The 25,996-nt window shown below is 52.9% G+C and overlaps 2 protein-coding genes across 2 annotated transcripts; both read right to left on the bottom strand.

The window, feature by feature from the left end:
• Nucleotides 1-317: 317 nt before the first annotated feature.
• Nucleotides 318-2,858, bottom strand: LOC101270351 (protein S100-A4). The gene is made up of 3 exons (XM_012538581.3): nt 2,767-2,858; nt 1,686-1,841; nt 318-616 (listed from the first exon to the last, which is right to left on the bottom strand). The coding sequence occupies exons 2-3, from the start codon at nt 1,824-1,826 to the stop codon at nt 452-454; spliced, it is 306 nt and encodes a 101-aa protein (XP_012394035.1). The 5' UTR covers nt 1,827-1,841; nt 2,767-2,858; the 3' UTR covers nt 318-451.
• Nucleotides 2,859-4,548: 1,690 nt separating this feature from the next.
• S100A3 (S100 calcium binding protein A3) lies at nt 4,549-18,401 on the bottom strand. The gene is given in 5 exon segments (XM_049712199.1): nt 4,549-4,885; nt 5,364-5,506; nt 14,460-14,529; nt 15,444-15,605; nt 17,998-18,401. Coding segments are annotated over 4 exon segments (486 nt in total). The 5' UTR covers nt 15,552-15,605; nt 17,998-18,401; the 3' UTR covers nt 4,549-4,720.
• Between the last annotated feature and the right edge of the window lie 7,595 nt (nt 18,402-25,996).

Genomic DNA, 25,996 nt, shown 5'->3' with positions numbered 1-25,996 from the left:
GGGCACCCACACTCCATTCCGGACCCCAACCAGGAGCAGATGTGATCTTCGATCCCATCCCAGCCTCACTCAGAGGTCCTGCCAGAGGCAATGTTGGGGAGGTGGGATGGTTGAGTGCCCTGGCTAAGATCCTACCGTTCCAAGCCTCTGGGGGTCCCTTTCCCTGCCTTCCGCTCCATCCACAGTCAACTCTGTCCCCCACACATGTGCACAGTCACCCACATCCATCTCCCACCTTCTCTGGTCTGCTCTCCACTTGCCACAAAACCACAGCTCAACTCCCAGCGCCCCCAGAGTCTCTCAGACCATCAGCCTCATAGCTTTCAAGAATCTTTATTGAACTTGTTTAGTATCGTGCTCACATCTGGAGGAGCCAGTGTGAGGCGCTGTGCCCACCGCCAACAGGGAAGACCCCAGCTGGCAGGCCCCACCCCGCACATCTGAGGAGACTTCATTTCTTCCGGGGTTGCTTATCAGGGCAGCCTTCGAAGAACTCGTTGCACATCATGGCGATGCAGGACAGGAAGACGCAGTACTCCTGGAAGTCCACCTCGTTGTCCTTGTTGCTGTCTAGGTTGCTCATCAGCTTCTGGAATGCAGCTTCATCTGTCTTTTTCTGCAGGAAGAAGAGGCTGCAGGTAGAAACTAGAAGTCGGGGCCGGGCAGGGCGGGTGTGGGAGTGGCCAGAGCTAGGACTAGACCAGGTTTGCACCTCCAGATGGGAGCCCAAGAAGGCTTAGCCACTCCTTGGGGGGCCCAGCTTTGGACCTCTAGCCCTGGGGGCTAGGCTAGGGCTGGAGGAAGGCCACCCCTCAGACAAAGAAGTCTTGAGTACCTGGGTACAACTGGATAAAAGGGACCACAGCATCTTCTGCCAAGGTCATTTTAAGAACCCAATTAGACAAAGGTCATGAAAGCAATGTATAAACTACATAAAGGTTGATATAGATGGCATCTGTGATCGCTCAGGGGGAGTCTGTAGGTGTATGAGGGTCTCCATAACTGTGTCTTCACATCCACAAGCCAAATAGAAACTCAAAAATGGTTTGGGGTTGGGGGGATAAATTAGGAATATGGGATTAACAGATACACACTACTATATATAAAATAGATAAGCAACAAGGATTCACTGTATAACATAGTGAACTATATTCAATATATTGTCATAACCTATAATGGAAAAGAATCTGAAAAAATATATATGTGTATATATAACTGAATCACTTTGCTGTACACCTGAAACTAACACAACATTGTAAATTAACTATACTTCAATTAAAAAAAAAAAAAGAAGACACAATTTTCATACAATCGTAAAAAAAAAAATTGTTCATTGCTGTAGTGATGGCAAGCGTCGGAACGCCCTGGCTCATGGATCTCGGCTTTATACACGGACTACCTTGGGAAGTTACGTAGCCTCACTGAGCTTCAGTTTACCTCCAGTTAAGTTGTGCAAACACCTGGCAGAGTCTGACCCGTAGCCTACCGGCTTGTTCTCAGCCATCTTTCTGCAGAGAGCCAGGAAGTGAGCAGTGGGTACTCACTGTGCTTCCACCCCAGGCAATCAGAGCAAGCTCTCTGCCCCAACTTGCCCGTCTCAGCAAGATGGCTGATCGACAGCTATAGACGCCAGCTGTAGCTAATGCTTCGCAGAAAACAGGTGCCTCCCAGGCTGTATCACTCACCCCCAAGAAGCTGGGCAGCTCCCGGGTCAACAGCTCCTTCAGCTCAGACTTGTTGAGCTTGAACTTGTCACCCTCCTTGCCTGAGTACTTGTGGAAGGTGGACACCATCACATCGAGGGCCTTCTCCAGGGGGCACGCCATGCCGGCAGTCAGGATCTGGGGGCAGGGTCACAGAGACACCCTAATTTTCCCCACCCCACCCCCGGCTATGTATTCAGAATGCCCACCCCAATCCCATCCCTCAGGGAGCACTTGGTGCTCCCACCATAGAGGCAGCCCAAAAAGTGGGGCTCGGCTCCTGGCGGATGGGTGTGCACAATGGGAAATCCGTGCTTGGGGCAGCGAACCCCTATAGGGCCCGGGGCACAGACTCTGCGTTTTGGACAGCCAGCTCCACAAGAGCGCTTTCTTCACCCCTCACGCGGTCCATTCACTCCCACGCTTAGTCTACAGCAGCCACACCCCAGCCCATTCTTCTCCCTCCAAGCGTTGGGCTGGGCGAGGCTGCTGGCAGCCTGCCCAGGGCCCTGTAGCGGAAAAAACCAGTGGCCTAGCGCCTAGCGTGGGGAGGCGCAGGGTGAGGTGGCAGGGGCACAGATGCAGGAGGGATGGGGACGCCACCCTCCCTTGGGTCAGGCTGCTGCGTGCAGGGCAGAGCCTCCTAGGACACAACCAGACAAAAGCCCGCCGTCGCCCTCTGCCTTCACTGTGCTTCCTACACCCCGTGAGTGTGCACGCACAGGCTAGGGTAACCCAGCACACACAAGCCAACATGCATACCCCCCAGTCACACGCACCCCAAAACATGCTACAGCAACAACGCGTGCAAGCCCCAGAACCACAGGACGGCTCCGATAGCTCCCCTCAGCCACCTGCACACTTTTTGTTTTTTCTCTCTTGCATGCACACACACGTGCACGTGCACACACACACATCCCTCCCCAGAGCCTCCGCACTGGAGTCTCACATCTGGACCCACTTAGCACATCTGGCCCCCACCAGCCTCCCCTTCTCCTGCCCCAGCCTCGGCCTGACACCCCTTGCACACCACTTGCGTGCCAGCCATGCGACCGCAACTCACCAGGCCAAGAGAGAAGTGCCGAAGAGAGAGGGTTGGAGAGAGAGGAAGAGTGGGGGAAGCCCTGCAGTCTGACCTATTTATACCCCTGGCCAGGCCCTGCCCATGTCGGGGGATGGAGAAGAGCGGGAGACAGCCCTCCTATCCTGGGCCGATGTGGTAACGGCTACGGGTCCCTCCACCAGCCAGCCTGGACACCCAGCTTCCTGCTGTGGGCACGCACACATGGACAATGGGAGAGCCCCAGTGGGCACAGGCAGGGGCCTCGGTGGGTGGGTGTGCGCAGCTCAGATTGAGTTTTAGGGAGCTGGGGGAAGGGCAGGCTGTGCCTGGGGCATGAGGGACAGGGAGGGAGTGGTCCCACTAGGCAGCCGGCATAAAGGAAAGGGGATTAAGGGGTGGGGGTGACAGGTGGGAGGTGGTCATGGAATGGGGTTGCCCTGGAACGCAGGGAGGGGACCCCAGGTTCAGTGCTGGGGACAGCTCACACTGCCCTTCTCCCCTCCCAAGGGGGCTTTCTACCATGCTGAGTGAGGCCCAGGACAGGAGCTGGGGGGTCTGGGAGGGGGAACAGGCTAACACCCAAAGGAGGCGTCGGGACCCCCACAGACACATCTGTGGAGAAAGGACCTGGATGACGGAGTGATGGAATGGGAAGGGGGCATCAGGCCTCGGGTCTCAGGGATTGACTGACGGGACCATGAGCACATGGGAAAGAGGAGGGTGTCAGGAGGGGGATTTAGAGTTAGGATGGGCATCAGGAATGAAGAGGGCAGGTTGCGGTGGAAAGTTAGAGGTGATACAGCACAGAATGGGGGAGGCAGGGGTCAGGGGAACCTCTCAGGGCAGGGTATGAACTCAGGGATTGAGAGAGGTTCAGGAGAGGGGATGTGAAGCCCCTCAGGTGGCTGTGGCTTCAGGGAGGGGGTCGGCCTGCAGGTCTCCCCTTCCCCCTCCAATGTAGGGCACCCCCTACATCAGGGAGAAACACCCTAGTTGGACCTCAGACACCCTAATCCTATTAGTACTGCACTCTGGGCTCCCACAGCCCCAGGCAGGGAACAGACCCACCCCCTCCACTACGGCCCTCCCCTCCCCTCAGAACATCCTGTCCAGTGGACTGAGTTCCGTACCCTCTCACCCTCCTAGACAGCCCAAGGGAGCTTCTTTTTTTAAAAAACGATATTTATTTACTTATTTATTTATTTAGGCTGCGCCGGGTCTTAGTTGCGGCACGCGGGATCTAGCTCCCTGACCAGGGATCAAACCTAGGGCCCCTGCATTGGGGGTGCGGGGTCTTAACCACTGGACCACCAGGGAAGTCCCCAAGGGAGCTTCTCCTTCAGAGACACCCCAGAGAGAGAGAGAGAGAGAGAGAGAGAGAGAGACCCCCACACACACCAGCCTCCCATGGACATTGTTCCCGTGTTGACCCCACCCCCTCCTGCAGGACGTTAAGACCATTTCATTTCCGCGAGGTCTGAAAGTGCCCTTAGCCTCCTGTCCTCCAGTGGAAAAGGCCAGAGGGGAGTGAAGCCTCAGCGGGACTCTGTTCCCAGGCCCGGGCTGTCCTCTCAGAAGAACCAAACCGAGCCAAGGGATGCCAGTTCTTTATTAGGAGCAAAATAGGCCCTTTCCCACCGTGGTCTCCTTCCCTCACACACTCTGCTGGGCCTTGACAGCCTTCGTCCATCATGGGCCACAGTGGGCAGTCAGCGGCTGGCTGTTCTACAGGTCACTGGCTGTGGTCCCGGTGAAGGTCCTCTCACGTCTCCTAGACTCATGGGTAAAAGGGGTTAACATACCAGGGGCAAACCTGGGAGATTCTAGAGGGAGGGGACAAAGGAGGGGGGAGGGGGAGGGGGGAACGCTGACATGCCCAGGATGACCTCAGGGCAGAGATGGAGCAGGTCCGGAGCAGACCCAGACCCCTACCCTCCGATGGCAGCCCCGCCCGTTACTGGGAGCAGTGGGGGCCCAGGGCGCAGTTCTTGAAGTACTCACGGCAGCAGGCGCAGAGGCAAGCAAGCAGGCACGTGTACTCCACAAAGTCCACATCGCAATCCTTGCTGGTGTCCAGGACACTCATGAACTTATTGTGGTCACACTCCTGAAGCTCTGTCTGTGCAGGGCGGGGATGGCAGGGTGAGGAGTGCAGAACAGCCTGGTGCGCACATCCCACTTCCCTCCCTCCCCTCCTGTGGGGTCCCAGCCATCCCAACCCACACCCCTCTGGGGGCCAACCTCAGCCTCCCTGTTCTGACCATTCACCGGTGTCAATCTCCCTCCCAAATCCTCTCTCTCAGATCATTTACAGAGCACCTACTACTTGCTACTGAGTGCCAACCCTGTGTCAGGGGTTCTTCACAGAGCCCTCGCTCAGTCCTCCCAACAGCCAGGCCAGGCAGCCCTTGACATGTTCATCCTCCCACTTTGTGGATGAGGAAACAGATTCCTGCTGTGCCCGTCTCCCTCCCAGCATCCCCTCCCCACAGTCTAGCTTCCACCCCCTTGCTGTCCAATGCTCAGAGCTCGTCTCCAGGTGTCTCTTTGCGGAATCCGAGCAGTGCTTCCCATGGGGACTCACCCCAGGTGCTCACCGGGGTCCAGGTGGGCAGCTCCTTCTCTAGCAGTTCCTTGAGCTCTGCCTGGCAGAGTTTTACTTGTCTCCAACAGGGCCCTGAATATTCCTGGAAGGTTCACACAATAGCAGCCACGGCCTGTTCCAGAGGCGCCATCGTTACTGTCACAGAAGAACAAGGGTGTGACTCACGGCAGAGGCCGAGTCAGACCCCCTGCTCAACTTTGCCCTCCATGCGTCCCAGGGAATGAACCCAGACCTGACTTAACCCCCTGCAGCCTTCCCACCCCACAAGCTCCCCCTCCTCTGAGCAGCCCTCCCTGACTACACCAGCCCCTCCTCATTTATTTCCCGACTGCCCCCCTATTTCTGGACAGAGGCCTCATTTGCCCAACCTCACTGCAAACTCCTCAGGGAGAGGTGCCCACCCTTTACCTGCACCCCGCACACTGGGGGTCCCTGAGGACTCCCTGATTCTCTCCAGCTTTTCTCATCTGACGCCCAGTCCAGCTCTGTAGCACCCTCTGAGACACAGCCCCCTGGCCCTAGAAGCCTCATCGCCCTCAGGACCCCAGAGCTCCTGCACAAGGGAGCACCCTTGCCCCATGCTCCCGGCCTCAGGCCCTTGGCGAAGCTGGACCTTCTCAGGGAGAGTCAGGTCTCAGAAGAACCTCCACCGCCTCACCACGACCCCATCACCATCCCTCCTGCGCTGAACTCAGGGAAGTTGCAACCAAAGGAAAATCTGCCGCGACGCTCTATGCCTCTGACTAGCTGTGCAGCGGAAGACGAGCCATTTACCCTGTCTGGGTCTCAGGTGCCTTATCTGTAAAATAGGGTTACTCCCCCCTCACAGGCCTAGTCAGGGACCTGAACCAGTTGGTCTCTGGAGACAGCGAGCTCAGGTATGTACCAATCTGTAATCTGCTCTCCCTGAGGCCATCCCCCTGACCTCTGGGGCTCTTGAGACAGAAGGCTCTGCAGAGGGGTACCCCATTCTGTTAGAGGGGAAGCGCTTCCCAGAATTGCTCACTCACCCCCATTCCACGGGCCCCTCCCACCGCCCTTCTGGGAGATGCCTCCAGCCTGGAAAAATCCTAAGGCAGCCAGGAAGGCATGTGTTGTTTCCATGTGAGCCCAGTGACTCACTCCTGGTGCCCCCAGGGGACAGGAGTCCTGCAGCACGAGGCAGCCTGGGCCAAGGCCCTCTCCCTAATGATTTACTCTCTGCCAGGCCCTGTAGATGGTCAGGGTTGAGAGGGAAGAAGAATGGGGTTAAGTGCTGCCTGGGGTCTAACGCTTTGTGACAGCCCAGGATTAGAGTAGGGTTCCAGGTTCCCAGGAGAGGAAAGGGCCGTGATCGCAAGGAATAGGGAACCTCAGAGGGGCCGAGCTGCCCTTCTGGGCTCCTGCCAGCCTGCCTGGTGCCACCACTGTTGCTTTGTCAGAAGCTCGGTGCCTGGAGACTGGAGGGAATCCTCTCTTCCCCACAGCCCTGGCCCATCTCAACCCGTTGGCAGGAAGGGAAGGTGTGGGCGAAGGGGGAGCTGACTGAGGGCAACAGCAGCATTCTAAGCCCATTGCCCCGACCCCTCCGCCAGACCTCAGCTCTGCACACCCCCTAAACCCAGGTTCCCCAGCAGCCCCTCCCTGTACAAGGGAACCCCTGAACCCATCGTATCTGACTTCCTTCACCTCATCAGTCCCTGCTGTGGTCATCCCTCTGCCCCCAAAAGCCCAGACCCTGGGCCAGGAGACAGACCTGGAGCTGCCGGACACCTAGGACAGGACCTAAGCAGCCGGCACGCACCACAGGTGTTGGCGTTTCAGCTGGAGGAGCCTACAGACAGGGCACCCCTACGTGTAGCCTCCCGAGGAAGGAAGGGAGCAATTATGGGGGGCCCAAGTAGGTCAAGCTGAGGATGCCCCCAGGGGCTCCCCTGCCTCCTTCCCTGGCAACCCATATCACAGAGCCCACCCGCCCACCTTGCCATGCACCCATCAAAGGCCCCGTCTGGGCTGCAGACACCACCACCTCGTCATTTTCCCTCTGCCCTCCCCCAGAGCTGGGATCCGGGCACAGCCTCCTACCCATCTCCTTCCAGCCTGGTTAGAGAAGACAGGTCATTCATATCACAGCCATCCCCTATGTCTTCACCCTGAAAAGGCACCCCAGAAGAAGACAAAGTGGGGACACACTTTCGCCTCACCCCCGGAGAATCCCTCTGCCAGAGGGGATCTTGGCGTGCCCCTGGCTAAGCCCCCTCATTTACGGTGAGAGCTCTGAGCCTGCGAGACACCCTCGCTGACTGATCTCCAGATCGATGGTCCTTGGATGCTTTGGGCAGAGAACTGCTTGCTTCCCTGGGAAGGTCACCCGTAGGATGTCTTTGAGGCCCGGGAGGAAGGTGTGCTGCTCCTAGGGGCGCTTCCAGAAGTCTAGGCTGTGTACTCCTGGTGCCCCTCCTCCTCCCCTAGTTCAGACTCACACCAGGGTGGCCTGGAGCTCGAGCTCCTAAGGCCTGTTTCCTGTCCTCCGTGGCTCCATTCAGCACCAAGACCAAGTTCCCTGCACTCCCGTGGGGTGGGGGTAGATTTCCTCTGGTTTTGGGCTTAAGCGTGTAGCCCTTTGGGGTCTCAGCGTTATGTGGGGTGTCCCCCTTGCCTCCCCTCCTCAAGCGAGCCCCTCCTCACTCCACACTCTGTCAAAGCCAAAGGTCACTTTGGCTCAGTTTGGCCGATGCCCTCAGGGCATGAGGGGCCCCAGTGCCCCACTCACTTCCTGGAGTGCGTTCGCTAAGATTTTGATCCCATTCCTTAATGCCTTCTGAGCTCGTCAACGCTTTGAAAAAGATGTTTTTATTCTATCCAGCACTTTTTGTTTTCTTTTTAGCCGGAGCTGGTACAGACCACCATGTTACCAGAAACGGAAATCTCTTCGTATCACTTCTCCCGCCCTCATCCCTGGGCCTGAGAGACCCCTCCCCACTTCACAGAAAGGGAACCCAAGACCAGAAGAGTGTGGGAAGGGGAAGAGGAGTCAACCCCCAGGCCTCTGAAGAAGCCCTAATACTTGTGGGGCAGCCAGAGAGCTCATGACACCTTGGCCTCTTCCCAGGCCCCCTGCCCCCGAACCTCAACTGTGCCATCACCGCCCCGAAGACTCAGCCCCTGTGGGTGATGGGAGCGAACAGTGGGGGGGGTGGCAGGGAAGGGAGGGCTGTGATTAACCCTGTTTTCTAGGCAAGGAATTATGGGGAGTAGGGGACAGAAGCAGAGGCCAGAGTGGACCAGCAATTCATTCAGTTCTAGGTCAAGCCCTTGTTCCCACCTGTGACATCCCATCTCTGCCAACAGCCACCTCCCTTAAGCAGGTCACCTCACCTCTCTGGGCCTCATTTTCCTCACCTGCCAATGACCAAGGAGAATAATGGTCATCAGTTCATAGGATTGCCGTGAGGCTTAAAGGGCTTTCTATGTACAAAGCTCATAGATAAATAGTGCCGGCACATGGTAAGGGCATAAATGTTAACTGAGAGGTAGGTAACTTGCCCAAGTCACACAACTAATTTGTGGCAGGGTGAGAGCCATTCATTTTTCATGTGAAGATTTAGAGGCGCCTGTCCCAAGCATTGGAGGTACAGCCATAAACAAAACAGACAAAAGCCAAGCTCTGTAGAGAGGACCATCTAATGCACACAACAGACAGTAACAAGTAAATAAATGTATGATAGACCAGCGACATAAATGCTAGGAAGAACAATAAAGCAGGGCTAAGGGGGAAAAACGGTGGTGGGGCCTGGGGTACTTTATATGCATGGTCAGGGAAGGGCTGGGCAGCCTGTTCCCAGCCTGAGTCCTTATCCCCCAGCCTTCCCTGTTTTGAAGCCTGGCCACGCCCCTCTGGGCTGCCTCACCTTTGTTTGCCACTGGGAGAGGCTCCGACTGAGGTGGGGTGCAGGGAAGGCAGGAGCTCCCCCAGGGAGGCAACAGCTGAGGGGCGGGTGGGTGGACGGAGAGGTCTGAGTGCAGGTGCTTTGGGGCTGGAGGACCGTCGTGGGAAGAACCCTGACTGGACCCTCACTCCAAGATCCACCACCCTCTTGCCTCCACCCGGAGCATGTCCTTTACCTTGTTTGGGCCTTAATTTTTTGCCTCCAAAATGGATTTGGAAGATTCCTACCCTGAGACTCCGATGTGAAAGTGCTTTGTATCACTTGCTGGTCCTGTGGACGGTGTCAGGGCAGAGGTCTCGGAGTCTAACTCAACAGCCACACGCTAAGTCCCCTCGATGGGGGCAGCAGGGAGAGAACCAAGCCTCCTCCCCCGCCTAACCCCCAGGTCATTTTGTCCAGCCTTCTGCATCCCCACAGGCTAGAGGCAGAGCTGCAGCCTTTCTTATCTTGCTTTCCCAAGTTGTTCTTACAGGGATTGGAATCTTCCTGCCCTGCTGGGAGTTCTTCGCCAGGATCTACCCTGAATCCCCCAAATGCCTCCCCTCCGAGGCCCAGACAGGGAGCATCCTCTTCCTTTCCCACCCTCTGCTGTCCACACTGTCCACTTGATTCTCTACCTGGGAATGGAGTTCAACACCCTTGGCCTCTCACTCGTGCTGCTCCACTGCAGATGGAGAGCTGACTACAGAGAAGTGTGCCCCAAGTGGAAGGTAAGGGTCTCTCCCCAACAGGAGCAGCATGAGGGAGGGAGGGTGAGAGCAGATGCTCTCTGACCCGGCAGGACTGTCCCTCTCTCTCCCGTCCTCTCTCCCTGCCTCTGTCCCCCACTATCACCGCCATCACCTTACAAAAGCCTCTGGGAAACCACCTTGCGCCATGAAAGTCAGCGTCTGGTTCTGCACCTCAGGGAGAAATAAGATGAAGTGTCTTAGAGCGTCTGGACGTTCATGTGCTTGTGCCAAAAGGACCTGGACTCGAGGGACAGGGTGACACCACCCCAATCTCATAGCCCCATGGGGGTCAATGAACCTCATCACACTGATTCATCTCCTTTCTCATCATCTGAGCCCAAGGTAGGGAGAGGGTGGGAGGGGGTATTTGATTACTGAGGCTGGAGCCAGGGAGGCCTTTGCTACAGAATTAGGGGATGGGGGTGGGGAGAGGACCTGAACTGGGATCAAGGAGAGCCTGTGGGGCTTAGACCTACAGGCTCTCCTTGGTCTTTTGAGGACCAAGTCAATGCCTGACTGCCCATTTCCTGGATGGGAGCACTGAGTTAGAGGGGAGCAAAGATGGGAGCATGGGGAGCCCTATTTCAGTCACTCCCCTGCCTCAGAATCCACCTTTGCCTTCAGTCTCTCTTTTCTTGGAGGGTCAACAGATTGCAGGGATAGACCCAAAAGAACAAAGAGCAAAGTGACAGTAGGACACTATGGGAGGTGACATATGGATCCCTGAGGCTCTCCTCCCTGCCGCAGTTCCGGGAGGAAGTGAGAGAGAATCCGGCCAGCGGGCCTTTGAACAGCACCATTTTCTGGACCCTCCTCGTCTCTGCCTCAGCAGGAAGATTTGCAGGAAGGGGCAGGATGAGGGAAGATTATTGAGACCAGCTAAGAAAGTCACATGTGTGTTAGTCTGTCAAATATACAGAACGAAATTAGTCCCATCGGGTGCTTAGCCAGCCGGGGAAAGCTCCAGAGGCAGCCAGCCCATGCCAGTATCCACCAGCCAGAACAGCCCCAGAGCCTGGACCTGAGCCCCTGCGGAAGCCGGGATCCACTGTGAGCAAACAGACTACAGTCGCGCAATCACCAGCAAGTGGACCCACTTCCCCGTGGATTCAGGATTGAGACACCAAGAGCGTCTGGACTCTGCCCAGCCAGGTCCCCTTCATCTCCAAGGCTTTGGAGGAAGGGGAGGAAGGCCCAAGCTGCCACCCCCGTGTCCCAGAGGGGTGAGGCCCTTTCTTACAACCTGGGTCAAGTCCCAACACTACTCATTTAACCTCTCCCAGCCCCTATTTCCTCCTCTGTGAAATGCAGAAACTAATAACACATCCCTCATCCAAGTGCTGTGAGGATTCAATGAGATGATACTAGAACAGGCCTAGCAGAGAGCCTGGCCTGAGGGAATGCTCCCTGAATGGCAGATGCTGCTTCCTCTGGGTTTCCTTATCCGTAAAAAGGGCCTAATGATAGCTCTATTGGGGGTTACCATGAGGCTGAAGTGACAGTGAGCGTGAAAGAAGCTTTGGGAACTGCTGTGGAAATGTTAATTACCATTATGATGAGTCCCTGACCTATATTCACCAGCTCCTTTTCCTATAGGATATTAGGAAAGTGGGCCTCTCTCTTTTCATTGCTAGGGCCTGCCCAGCCTTGCCTCATCAGCCCCAGACATGCAGTTGGAACAGTGAGAATAAGCAGTGTGTCCCAGAACCTTCTCACTCCTTTCTGTCTTTGGGGAGCTCTTTTCTGAGCTACTCTGTAAGCAGTTCCCAAGCATCAGAGCTTCCCAGGGAAGTAAGAAAACAATTCAGAAAAATATTGTCTATTGCCTGTCTGCTATCCATCCCCCCCTTTCCTTATTATTAAAACCTTTTTTCTTTTCTTTCAAAGTGTCAACATGCCCAGCTAAAAATACTTGGTCACAGCCATATTACATAGTTAAGGCCAAAGAGACGTAAGTAGAAATCTTTGGAGAGAGTATTTCTTGTATAATAAAAAGGCAAAGTCTCTTGAGGAAAAGCTTTCTGCACCCTATACTTCCTCTGTCTCTTAGCCTGGAACATGGACAGTGAGACCTGGAGGTAGAGCAGCCATCTTGTGATCATGAAGCAACATGCATGAGGGAAAAGGCATACATGCTGTAGATTACAGAGCAAAAAAATAGGTGTCATATGACATCTCTGGGCCCCTGAACCAACCTTGAATTAACCCTGAACTGCCTGTCTCAGATGTCTTGTTATGTAAGACAATTAAAGCCACTGTTAGTCAGGTGATCTGCAACTCAAAGCTTAATAAATTCATAAAGCGGAGTCCTCAAACAGAAGAATCTAAAATGTGGAATTGGGGGCTTCCCTGGTGGCGCAGTGGTTGAGAGTCCGCCTGCCGATGCAGGGGACACGGGTTCGTGCCCCAGTCCGGGAAGATCCCACATGCCGCGGAGCGGCTGGGCCCGTGAGCCATGGCCGCTGAGCCTGCGCATCCAGAGCCTGTTCTCCGCAACGGGAGAGGTCACAGCAGTGGGAGGCCTGCGTATCGAGAAAAATAAAATAAAATAAAATGTGGAATTGACCAAGTGGAGGAGGGAAGACAGTGAGATATGAGGACCCAATATGTGCAGGCTGAAAGTCAAGGATGTTTGTTATGAAATGACAAAATATTTAGTCAAATTGTCCCCTGATGTATCTTGGGATGCAGATCAAATGGAAACCTAGGTGTAGTGATAGAGGAAGTGGTAGGAAAAGCTTAGAAAATCAGCATGAGTTGGCTCCATGAATCTTTCATCAAAGACCTGAAAGAGAAAGAGGCTTCTATTACAAAAACCTAAAGCAGGTGTTACTGGCTTTGGGACAAAGCCATGGGTGAAAGGTAGAAGGATCTCAAGAAGATTACTAGTAATAATTTGAAGGGCAGTGAGGAAATTGTTACTGGAGACTGAAGAAAAGGCAACCCCTATTATGTAGTGGTGGAATGTCTGGAAACACTATTATCCATGGTAACGTGGAAAATAGAAAGATTTCATAATGAACGCATGGATGGGCTAAGGAGATTTTTGGACAGAATACTGAAAATGCCAATTGGCTTCTTCTGGCTGCCTATGGTAAAATATGAGAAGAAAGAGATGAACTAAAGAAGGAACTCTTCAATTCTGAGTGGAATTTAGAGGAAATATAGAGGGCCCAGGACAGTCTTTCCAGGCAGCAAATGGCTCTCAAAGTAATAAATGGCTCTCAAAGTAATAAATGGCTCAGGGCAAAGATCAAATCCATGGCCCTGCCAACAAAAAGGGCCTCAGGGGTAAGATAAAGTCAAAGATGAGATCTTCCATGGAAACTTCAAAAAGAGTAAAGGGCAATTCTCAGATCTCAGATAGACAACACAGCTTCTAGGGACTTCCCTGGTGGCGCAGTGGTTAAGAATCTGCTTGCCAATTCAGGGGGACACAGGTTCAATCCCTGGTCTGGGAAGATCCCACATGCCGCGGAGCAACTAAGCCTGTGCACTACAACTACTGAGCCCGCACGCCCTACAGCTCATGCGTCGCAACTATTGAGCCCGTGTGCTGCAATTACTGAAGGCCGCATGCCTAGAGCCCGTGCTATGCAAAAAGGGAAGCCACTGCAATGAGTAAGCCTGTGAACCACAACGAAGAGTAGCCCGCACTTGCCACAACTAGAGAAAGCCCATGCACAACAACAAAGACCCAACGCAGCCAAAAACAAAAACAAACAAAAAAACACCAATAAGGCTTCTAATAATTTTAGCAGTGTGTCTCTTTCAGGCAAGAGGGCCTTTAAGAATCATAAGGGCATTTTCTAACAGCTCTCTACCTCTAAGGTACAGAGGGCCAGTCTCAAAGAAATTTGTAGATATGTTTTTTTGTCTAATTAAGTGAATTATAAGTTGATACACAGGAAGCCCACAACATTTTTAAAGGCATTATATCATCTTGGACTGAAAGGGATAGAGACAGCTCAAAACAAAAGAAGCTTTGAGGGGCTTCCCTGGTGGCACAGTGGTTGAGAGTCTGCCTGCCGATGCAGGGGACACGGGTTTGTGCCCCGGTCCGGGAAGATCCCACATGCTGCGGAGTGGCTGGGCCCATGAGCCTGTGCGTCTGGAGCCTGTGCTCCGCAACGGGAGAGGCCACAACAGTGAGAGGCCCACGTACCGCAAAAAAAAAAAAAAAAAGAAAGAAAAAAGAAAGAAGCTTTGAGTCTTTGAGCCAGCCAGGTGACAGGGCATCACTGAGCAATTAAAATATTGTCAACAAGCAAAAGAGTTTACTGAGTATAAAACTAAAAAAGGTAGAGAGTCCTCCTGGCCCCAAGAAACCCATGGAGGGAACCACGAGCTCTACATCAGGACTGTGCTGGGGAGCCCTGGAAGAAGTCGTTGCACATGATAGTGTCGAGGGCGAGGGAGAGAGCATACCCCTGGAAGTGCACCTCCTGGTCTTATCCAGATCACCCATCATCCTCTTCAGGCCCTCCTCATCCACCTTCTTCTAAAAGTGAGAGACAAGGGGGTTATCACCAGGCTGTTCTCACGGGTCAGAGCCCAGCTCTCCCTCCACACTGGGCAGCCAGGTATGTGGTGGGCAGGGAGCCCCTGGGAGCCACTAGGAGGCCCGGTGAGTGAGGACAGAGAGAAGTGTATCAGTGGGGGTCTCCGGCGCTCCCTGCTGGGAGTGGGGAGCATGCCAGGCATTCCCTAGGCGCAGGATCAGCTCTACTCCCCACAGGAGCCCAGCAAGGTGGGCATTACCCCCAGTTTGCTGAGGAGGAAACTAAAGCTTTCTGAAGCCACCACCACTCCCCATCACCAGAAAAGTGAATTCAAAAATGACGGACTCTTTTTTATACCAGACAAAATGAAACCAAATTAGAAAAGTGTGACCAAAACAATTTTTTTAAAGAAAGAAGGACATGCCTCATACGTTCAAAGCCTGAGACCTGACTTTGGGATTATCCAGGAGTCGGCAAGGGAAGGGCGAGGGGCAAGTTGAGAGTTGAGGGCATTTCTCTGCAAAATATCTCAGGGTGCGTGTCTTAGCTGGGCTTTTCTCTCCCTACACACCTTCTTAGTTTGGCATATAAATATGGAAAATGAAAGAGAGAGAGAGAGAGAGAGAGATCACACATGAGAGCTGTGTAATCTTGAGCCGGTCTCTCCCCCTCTCTGGGCTCTGACAGCACACCCATTCTCTGGAAAGCTGCGGGGAAGAGCCAGCAATAGAGCACTCACACACACATTCACACACGGGCCTCAACTCTCACTCCAGTGAGGCCGTGGAGGGCTCGATCCCACCCTGGTGTCTGTGTCAGCAGGCACCCTCGAGGAAGGGAGAAGAGATTCAACCTGTGCCCCTGCACGCACACACCAGGACCCTCCCCGTCCCAGGCCAGTCCCACTCACCCCCACAAAGCTGGGCAGCTCCTTGTGCAGAAGTTTCTTCATCTCCCCCTTACTCAGCTTGAACTTGTCACCCTCTTGGCCAGAGTACTTGTGGAAGGTGGTGACCATCACAGCCAGCGCCTACTCCAGAGGACTGGACATCTTAGATCTGGGGCTGCAGGGCTGGCAAGTAATGGAGACACCTCAGCCCAGCCTGCAGGACCCACTTCTGCCCCAAACTGCCTCTCCAAGCCCCTCTCTGAATGGGCAAACAGGGCTGCATCTCCCGCTCGGCCTATGGCTCCCTGGGCAGGGGCCATACCTCCAACTCACACTGCGGGCAGATGCTAGACCTTCCTCTGTACTTAGAAGGGCCTCATGTCTCCTCCCATCACACTTGGGGCCCACCCCTGAGTGCAGGGCTCCCCTCTTTGAGCATCTGTGGAAAGGAAATGGCAGGGTAGCCAGAGTCCCATTTGGGATCCTCTCTGTGCAGCTCCTTCCACAGGCCAGTGGGCTCTGTGCCAGCGCTGCAGAGACGGGCATCTACATGGGGTAGTCAGTGGGGCTCGCTGGGCTCTGGCAGTGGCCATGGCTACGGCCCAGGGGTACGAGGTTCCCTGAGGAGTCAATTCCTTCCTCTGCCAGAGGGTGTCGCTCTCCCATCTAACTGGAAGCTCCCTTGGGTGGGCTCATATCCTCCCTCAGACTAGGGGCTCTCACCAGGTAGGGAATGTGTGTCGCCTCATACAGGAGGCCCCTGAGCAGGGGTGCTGGCTCTATGCAGACAGGGCATGGGTAGGGTGGAGGCAACCGAACACCCTCCCCACCAGGAAGAGTCCTATTGGGACTGGAATTAAAGAAATTAAAAGCCCAGCACCCTGGGATCAGGGCAGAACCTAAGACCAAGGACAGACCTCGGAGGTCATCTTTTCCAAGGCTCTGACTCTGAGAATGGTCACACCACCCCAGGAGGGTTAAGCGGGTCCCAGGGTGAGGCCAGAGGAGCTGGCACCAGAAGCGAGAAGAGCCCCGGGGCCCATCCTGCCAGCCCTGCCTTCGGGAGGTAGGAGAAGACAGGAAGAAGCAGTGGGCAGGAACCCAGCCTGCATGCTCCAGATCCCTGGCTTTTGTTCCTCAGTCCTGCTGGAATCCAGGACTTTGCAAAACAACAAAAACAAAACCCAAACAAACCCAGGAGCCTCCTTAAAGCGCCCATCCCACCCTCACCCGCCCCACGCAGGCTTCGTACTCCTGGGCCTAAAGCCCCAAGAAGTGCCTCTAGACTGACAGCCGGACTGCGAGACCCAAGAGAGAGCCTCAGAGTAACCCCTAAACACCACAGAGGAACGCGGAAGAGGCCTCGGTCTGACACTTCACAGGGGGACCCCCCCAGATGCAGAGACCCACAGAGGCCCCAGGCCTCTTCCACCAAGGGAGCCAGCAGCAGACAGAGATCAAGACAAAGGGACAGACGGCACAAAGTAGCACAACATTGTAAATCAACTACGCTCCAATAAAAATTAATTTAAAAAAACAGACAGGGCTTCCCTGGTGGCGCAGTGGCTGAGAGTTCGCCTGCCGATGCAGGGGACGCAGGTTCGTGCCCCGGTCCGGGAAGATCCCACATGCTGCGGAGAGGCTGGGCCCGTGAGCCGTGGCCGCTGAGCCTGCGCGTCCGGAGCCTGTGCTCCGCAACGGGAGAGGCCACAACAGTGAGAGGCCCACGTACCACAAAAAAATAAATAAATAAATAAAAATTAAAAAAATAAAAAGACCAAGGGACAAAGGTAGAGACCCATGGGGGTCGACCCCACCCAGCCCTCAGCAGGACAGAGGTACTCACCAGACCTGACAGCAGAGAGACACCTGGGAAGGAAAGCAAAGGGCCAGGTGCCCAGAGTGGGGATTTATACGTCAGCCCCACTGGCCCCCAACATTGTACTTTAAGAAGACCAAACCTGCCCTAACCTGATCCTGCCAAAGCCTGGCCTCCTGCCACTCCCAGCCCCGTCCATCCCAGAGACTGCCAGGGGCACCGCCAGCTGGCCAGCTGAGCTCGGGGAGAGCTCTCGGCCGGCCAAGGGCAGCCCCTTCCCCAGCCCCACCCACGCCACAGAGGGGAGTGGGAGGTGTCATGGGGAAGGGGTAGCCTGGGCCCAGAGCAGGGGAGACAGCTCCTGTTTGTAGGGCCTGGTGACTCAGGCCAGGCCTTGTTCTCATAACACACACCTGCGAGTCACAGCTCACTGGCGTGTCAGTGGCTGCAGGTGCCCGCTGGGACTGCACAGGCCTGTGTATGTGCGCTGGAGAAGCCAGGAGGCAGCTGGGGGGTCATCAGGAAGAAGAGGGCAGGGGTCACCTCAGGCAATGAGGGAGACAAAGTCACTGTTTTGGTTTAATATTCATTCATTTATTTATTTGGCTGCACCGGGTCTTAGTTGCGGCACATGGGATCTAGTTCCCTGACCAGAGATCGAATGTGGGCCCCCTGCATTAGGAGCACGGAGTCTTAGCCACTGGACCACCAGGGAAGTCCCCAAAGTTACTTTTAATAGCCGGCACCAGAACATACCTGGAAAGGCCCCCTTTGGGTAGGAGGGGGGTCTGGCAGGAGGCAGGAAGGCAGTGAGAGGTGGAGATGGCTCTGTTATAGTCAGCTGGGGTGAGCAGCGGTCTGTGGTGTGTAAGGACGCCCTGGGAGGGTTGAAGGGAGAGGAGAAAACTCGGGCCTCCTGCAGATTGCGACGTGGGCAGGTGACAAAGGGCCGGACAGCTTCCCAAGCCCGGTGGCCAGGCCTGGGTGAGGCCACAGCCTCCCTCACCCCACTCCTCCAGGCCCCTCTCCAGAGAAAGGCAAACACTGAGGCCTTTCAGGACCCAGCCCAGGGAAGGGGCTTTCAGAGAAGAGCTGGCTTCAGGCTGCCCCTTCCCAGGCCCCCCGTCGCCTACTGCCCCAATCCAGTCCCGGCACCGCACTTCCTGTGGGACCAGCTCCCCTCCCCCTTCCAGATGTCCACCAGCTTATTTCCCCTCCCCCAGCACCGCTAGTCCTAGGTGACTCACCCGTGGTTCCAGGCCCAGATGCCCAGGCAATGAGTCAGCGGCACCGCCCTCCTCTCCCAGGGCCAGGGCAGCCGCAGTCCCAGGGCAGTAGGCAGAAATCCCAACCCAGCTTGGGAGGAGAGAGCACTGGCACAGACACTCCGCATCAGGCCCACCCGGGGAGTTTTGGATCATGATACCACAGAGAAGCTCAGACTGAGCACCCACAGAGGGTCAGACATCAAGCCAGGCTGCTGTCTTCCTGCAGGCCACTGTGGGACTAGGAGGCAACCTGAGCGGCGTACATGAAGTCAGGCCTTGGGGCCCCCAGCATCCTCTCCTACACCTTGCAAACCACCCAGTGTCCCTCCTCCCCAAGGCACTTGGACCCCTCATGCTACTGCTCTTCCCCATCAAAACCTACTTCAGGCCGAGCCCGGAATAAAAGCTGTTCACCCTGAGGTTAAAGACCACTGGGGTGCAATGCATTGCTTTTGACAGCAGTTCTTCCATTTTAACTGAGGACTTCAACAGACGCCACTTCTGCTCAGAAACTGCAGTGGTGTCCCCATGGCTCTTGCTGGCAGTGAAGTGCTTCAGGCTTTGACCCCCACCTGCATTCCAACCTCCCCTGCATATCTCCTAACTGCCTGCTCACTGTACCTGAGCACATGGGGGTATGTGCACCTGGGGTGGCCAAGACTCTGTTCATGTTCATCCTTCTGCTCAGAATGTGCCCACTCACCACATCCCTTCCTGCTGAAATCCCACCTATCCTTCAAAGGCCGTTTTAACGCCCCCGACCTCACAGAGCCTGCCCCCAATTCTGTCTCTACCTGCTCTGTCCCGCACCAAGCACTCCTTTTGTCCTGTGTGCTCAGAGCATTCTGCTCTCCACTGAATCACTCGTGTGCTTGTCTCCTCTCACCCTCACTCCCACATGGTGACCTCACAGGGCAGGGACTGCATGAGCAAAGGGTCCTGCCCACACCAGGTGCTAACCGGGAGTTTATGGTTACTGAATGCGGGGTGGCGTGCTGGGGGCAGTATTTAGGAGCCAGGGGGCCTTCCCACCCCCCCAAATCACATCACTGATTATGCTACCAAATCATAACTTCTCCTCTGGATCCCAGGAGTGGAACTGAGACAGTGGGTTGGAAAATGGAGCTCCAGAGAGCTATGAATCCCTGAGAAGTGACTGCAGGAAACATCACGCTCGTGGACCCTGTGAGGGAAGGAGCAGAGCAAACTCCCCAACGGGCAGGGATGGAGATGGGAGGCAGACAGATGGAAACTGGGAGAAAAGGTCTGAGAAAAATAGAGTCACAGAAACAAAGGGGCTGTGAGGGAAAAGAGAAGAAGACCAGAAAGATGAGAGAGAGAGAGGGCAAGAGTGCCACTGATTGCTAGGGGCACTACCTGGACACCTGTCCTTAAATAGGAACTGAGGCCAGGACCATGCCCATCAAGGGGCCATATTCCTGAGACTGATGAAAATCACATAATTTGCCACTAACTTGCTGTGTGATCTAGAGCAATTCCCTCCCCCTCCTGGCAGAACAGGAGGGTTAGATAGACCGACCCCTAGATTCCAATCCCGCTCTACATTCTCCACTTCTCCATGAAGGCAGAGAAGCCAGGACACAGGCAGGCAGTGGGCACATCCTGGCAGTGACTGTGCCCATGCCCAGACTGGGAAACTGGGTGTCTGCTTTCCGTCCATTCCCTCGCCCCAGCTCCAGGTGCCAGAGGTTTCCTACCAGCGGCTCCTGGGCTTTGCCTGTCTTGTTTATGCCTCCTGGTGGTTGCGACGTGGCATTGCAGGCTGGTCTCTGGGCTCTCCTTTCCCTCCCTCCTATCGGGGTCTGCCTGTTCTTGCCCTGCCCTGCTCCTGACTCAGGCAGGAGTAGGCAGTGCTGATTCATCTCCAGCGAGCCTTCCCACACCCACACCTCTCACACCTGCCTGATGTATGAAGTTTTTCCAGCCCAGGTGGACTTCTAAGATGGAAACTGTATGCCTGTAAACTGTTTAAAAGCCACAGGGAGGAGTCAGGAGTGAACTAGGTGGCAGAAGTGAGGGGCTGAACACTGCCAAGCTCTGCCAACCCACCCACTATCCCGGGGGCAACTTGGCGGGAAGAGAAATGGTCTTGCTATTGGGACCCCAGATTTAAGCCCTGGCTTTCTCCTGACTTACTGTGTGACTTTGGGGGAGTTGCACCAACCTCTGAGCTTAAACTTTTTCACTACAAGGACCCCTTTATTCTTCTTCTCCCCCCCCAGCCCCCCGCAAATATGCTTTTAAATATTTTCTCTTAACAAACTTTATGAAATAATTTATCTACTATCCCCTGACAGCCTGCTCAGCATGAGAGAACCTGCATTATCACACTGGGTGTGGGTCATTCTGGATCTGCCGTGTGTAATGCATTTGTCATTCCCTTTGCTGGAGGGGTGCAGACTGACATTATGGGGCACCTGCTGTGTGCTGGGTAACTGTCCGTATATCATCCCATTTAATTTACAGAACAATCCCAGGAAATTAGTACAGTCTTACCCCACTTTATAAAGGAGAAAAATGAGGTTCAGGGAAGTTTCCCCAAGCTCACAAAATGAATGAGGCATGACTTAAACACAGGCGATCACAATGGTAAACCTCCCCTATAATGTCCAATCACCAAGAATCTCCAAGAGGGGCTTCCCTGGTGGCGCTAGTGGTTAAGAATCCACCTGTCAATGCAGGGGACACGGGTTCGAGCCCTGGTCCGGGAGGATCCCACATGCCACGGAGCAACTAAGCCTGTGAGCCACAACTACCGAGCCTGCACTCTAGAGCCGGCGAGCCACAACTACTGAGCCCGTGCGCCTAGAGCCCGTGCTCTGCAACAAGAGAAGCCACCGCAATGAGAAGCCCGCACAGCAAAGAAGACCCAACACAGCTAATCAATCAATCAATCAATCTTAAAAAAAAAACTGAGAGTGAAATTTGAAAAATTACATAAAATAGGCAGCTTTGCAGGGGGAGAGAGGAAATCTGAAGACCTATAACTATTAAAGAAATTGATCCGTGGTATAAATCCACACAATAATGATAAAAATTAAAAATAAAACAGATCCGGGCTTCCCTGGTGGCGCAGTGGTTGAGAGTCCGCCTGCTGATGCAGGGGACACGGGTTCGTACCCCGGTCTGGGAAGATCCCACATACCGCGGAGTGGCTGGGCCGGTGAGCCATGGCCGCTGAGCCTGCGCATCCGGAGCCTGTGCTCTGCAATGGGAGAGGCCACAGCAGTGAGAGGCCCGCGTACCACAAAAAAATAAATAAATAAATAAAACCGATCCAAATGATTTTTGCAGGCAAGTTTATCAAATAGCCAAGAAAAAAAATCTTATACAAACTTATATTTCTAGAAAAAAAGGAAAGAGTGCCCAGCTTATTTTATGTGGCAGATACGAAATAAGCTTTGCAATAAAGACTGCTGGTTGCGCCATTACCTATTCTCTTGTCTCTCATAGCAAAAGAACCTGTACTTTTAAGTTCAAAGAAAGGCCACACTCCCCAGCCTTCCTTGCATCTAGGAGTAGCCACATGACTGAGCTCTGGCCTAGAGAAGTAAACAGAAGTGATGTTACTGAGCAGGACATTATGGAGGCTTCCCCGGACAGACCTCCCCCACACCACCATGTCCTCCTCCTGCCTCTTATTTGTAGAAAAGCTTTGGTCTCCAAGGCCTCCCATGAGTCACAAAATGCAGGCTCAAGAGTCAAGGATTGAAAGAATGGGAACATATAGTAACAAAAGATAAGAGTTTGGCCAGGAGAACTGGTAACAATTTAAACAGGTCAGCCACATGGCAGTCACAGAATCGCTCACTCCTCCCTGAAGGACTTAGAGAACAGAGTCTGATACACATTCCTGAGTTGTTTTGCAGTTACTAAAACCACCACCAGAGGGAAAAAGCTAACTACATGGTAACCAGACTATAGCCATGATACAAGCGGCTCCATCCTGAGCAGTACTAAATCTATGGCTTGCCTAATTCCAGAAACTGGCCTCAAGGAAATGGGAACAAAGCAACCCTGGAGCTATAGATTGACTGTTCTTAAAACAATCAAGATGATGCTGACCAGATCACTGCATGACCAATTCTGAGATGATTGTCAGAGTTGACTGTTACTGTTCGGCACATAGCCCCTGCCTGCACACCCCTGAATCTTCCCAGTTTTTTCCTATAAAATCCTTTTCCCTCTAACTGGCAACTTGGAGATGGTTTGGGGGGCACTAATCCACCATCTTCCCAGGTTGCCAGCTTCCTGTATAAAGCATCTTTTTCCACCAACCCTTGTCTCTCGAACATTGACTTTTGAGCCAAATCTGAGTTTGATTCCAACTCTGGCCAGTAACAGCGATAGATGCAACTTCTGATTCATGCCCTTAATGGCAGAGAACATGCTGTTCTTTCACTGCTGTTTAGAATACAGATGAGCCATTTGGACCATACAAACCAGGGATAGCTGGGCAGAACCCCCAAACTAGCCCTAGACCACAAACCTCCAGACAGTACGTGACAAAGCAGTCAACTTCTTCCTACTTGCCTCTGCTATTTTTGGTATTTGTTATACACAGCCAAATCTGTGTACTAAGTAAATCACCCTGCATGTGAACACCAGAAATGTACCATACGAGAAAGGAAAGTTAGAAACCAATCTCAGTTATGCTTACAGATACAAAATCCTCAGTAAACTATTAGCAAATGGACTCCATCATTATACTTAAGAAAAATACATCATGCCTAAGTTGGGTCAACATCATGAATGCAGAGATGGTTTTAACATTAGCAAATGTATTAATGTAAGTCACCCCACTAACAGATTAAAAATTAAAATTATATGATTATCTCAAGAGATGCCAGAATAAATTTAATACCCATTCATAATGAAACCCTTAGTAATCTAGGAATGGAAAAGAAATATCTTGACCAACAAAGGGCATCTATCAAAAACTTAGTTCAATTTCATTCTCAATAGTAAATGATTTAAATTATTTTTTTTTTAAGTATAAATTTATTTATTTATTTATTTTTGGCTGCATTGGGTCTTCGTTGCCGCACGCGGGCTTTCTCTGGTTGCGGCGAGCAGGGGCTACTCTTTGTTGTGGTGCGCAGGCTTCTCACTGTTGTGGCTCCTCTTTTTGCGGAGCATGGGATCTAGGTGTGCAGGCTTCAGTAGTTGTGGCACGTGGGCTCAGTCGTTGTGGCACACGGGCTCTAGAGAGCATGCTTAGTAGTTGTGGCGCACGGGCTTAGCTGCTCCGCGGCATGTGGGATCTTCCCCGACCAGGGCTCGAACCTGTGTCCACTACATTAGCAGGCAGATTCTTAACCACTGCGCCACCAGGGAAGTCCCTAAATCATTCTTATTAAAGTCAAGAACAAGGAAATGATTCCCACTATTATCACTTCACTCAACGTTAAACTGAAGTATATGGCCATTTTTCTTAAGGTCTAAGGATTAGGAAAAAATAACAAGATGATATGATTGTCTCCATGGAAAAACAAGAACCCTGACAGCTGACTACAAACAGTGCAGCATAAAAGCCCTGTTGGGATAAGAAGCAGATGAACATAGGTGTGGGCTGACCTGGGGCAGCAAAGCCCCCTCCTGCAAATCCCCAGAGCTGGAGGATTACGACCTAAAGGGACTGCCTCTTCCCAGAGCTGTGTTTTAGAGTTCGAAGGCATAGCCCTTCCCAGAATGTTGCCTAGTAGAGTGACAGCAAAGAGAATAGTGACCCTAGTTCTCTGGTGTCTTTGGCTGTCCACACTGAGGGCCCCAATACCCATCACCGGACACAATAACTGAGAACAAACCCCACCCCAGCCCAGGAAACATGTACTTACAAGCCAAAATAATCAGAACCTGAGGTATATAGCTATTATAATGACATAATAAGAGCAAGCTAAACCATTTGAAGTAGAATTGTTGAAACTGATGAACCAAGAAATTAAAATAAGATAATAAATATCCTCAAAAAGATAAAGAACAACTGATAGAAATAAGAACAAGAGGTCATAAAAAAAGAACCGAGTAGACATATCGAATATAAAAAATATATTTGTTGACATTAAGAACACAACAAGTGGAAAAAATAAAGGATGGATACAGCTGGAGAACAAATGAGTGAACTGGGAGATCAGACTGAGAAAATCTCCCAGAGGGCAGAAGAAAAGATTAAAGAGAGAATACTTCAAAAGGAGCTAAATGACATAGAGAATAAAAGTGTGAGATCAGGATAATAGGATTCCCCAAAGAGAGGAAGAAAAAAAGGTAGGGGGGAATAGCTGAAGAAATATGCTAATACATTTCTGAGAGTTAGAGTAAGGTGAAAGTTCTCAGCTTGAAATGGCTCACAGAGTGCTAACTGGGGTAACTAAGGAGGGCAAAAAACACATTTAGACTCATACTGAAATTTAAGTGTATCAAATCAGATAAAATTCTAAACATCTCCAAAAGAAATACAAAGGAACAAAAATCAAACTGCATCAGACTTCTCAACAGAAACACTAGATGCAAGAAGACAAAGTAGCAATGTTTTCAAACGTTGAAAGAAATCTTACATATAGCCAAATAGTCATTCAAATGTGAGGGTATTAAACCCTGGTGGTCCAGGGGTTGGGACTGCTCTTCCGCTGCCTGGGGCCGGGTTCGATCCCTGGTGGGGGAAATAGGATCCCACAAGCAGCCTGGCACAGCCAAAAAAAAAAAATCCTCAGGCATAGTAGGCCTCAGGAAAAAGACCAACATTAAAAACACTCTTCGGGGGCTTCCCTGGTGGCACAGTGGTTGATAGTCTGCCTGCCGATGCAGGGAACACAGGTTCGTGCCCCGGTCCGGGAAGATCCCACATGCCGTGGAGCAGCTGGGCCCGTGAGCCATGGCCGCTGAGCCTGTGCATCTGGAGCCTGTGCTCCACAACAGGAGAGGCCACAACAGTGAGAGGCCTGCGTACCGTAAAAAAAAAAAAAAACAACACTCTTCAGGACTTCCCTGGTGACACAGTGGTTAAGAATCTGCCTGTCAATGCAGGGGACACAGGTTCGAACCCTGGTCCGGGAAGATCCCACATGCCATGGAGCAACTAATCCCGTGCACCACAACTACTGAGCCTGCACTGTAGAGCCTGCAAGCCACAACTACTGAGACCTCGTGCCACAACTACTGAAGCCTGCGCGCCTAGAGCCCATGCTCTGCAACAAGAGAAGCCACCGCAATGAGAAGCCTGCGCACTGCAACAAAGAGTAGCCCCTGCTCACCACAACTAGAGAAAGCCCGCGTGCAGCAACAAAGACCCAACACAGCCAAAAATAATAAATAAATTTATTTTTTTAAAGAAAACAACACTCTTAGAGAAAGTACTCAAATAAGAAGAGAGAAATGAGGATGATGCCTGAGACATGGGGAGGAAAACTGGTTAAATAATATAATAAAACTGATTATTTTTAAAAGCCAAAGGGCAAGGGAGAGAGAGA

Source organism: Orcinus orca, chromosome 1 (genome assembly GCF_937001465.1).
Source record: "Orcinus orca chromosome 1, mOrcOrc1.1, whole genome shotgun sequence".
Lineage (NCBI taxonomy): Eukaryota > Metazoa > Chordata > Mammalia > Artiodactyla > Delphinidae > Orcinus > Orcinus orca.
Note: the sequence above shows the minus strand (reverse complement) of the source record. Positions and strands in the feature narration are given on the sequence as shown.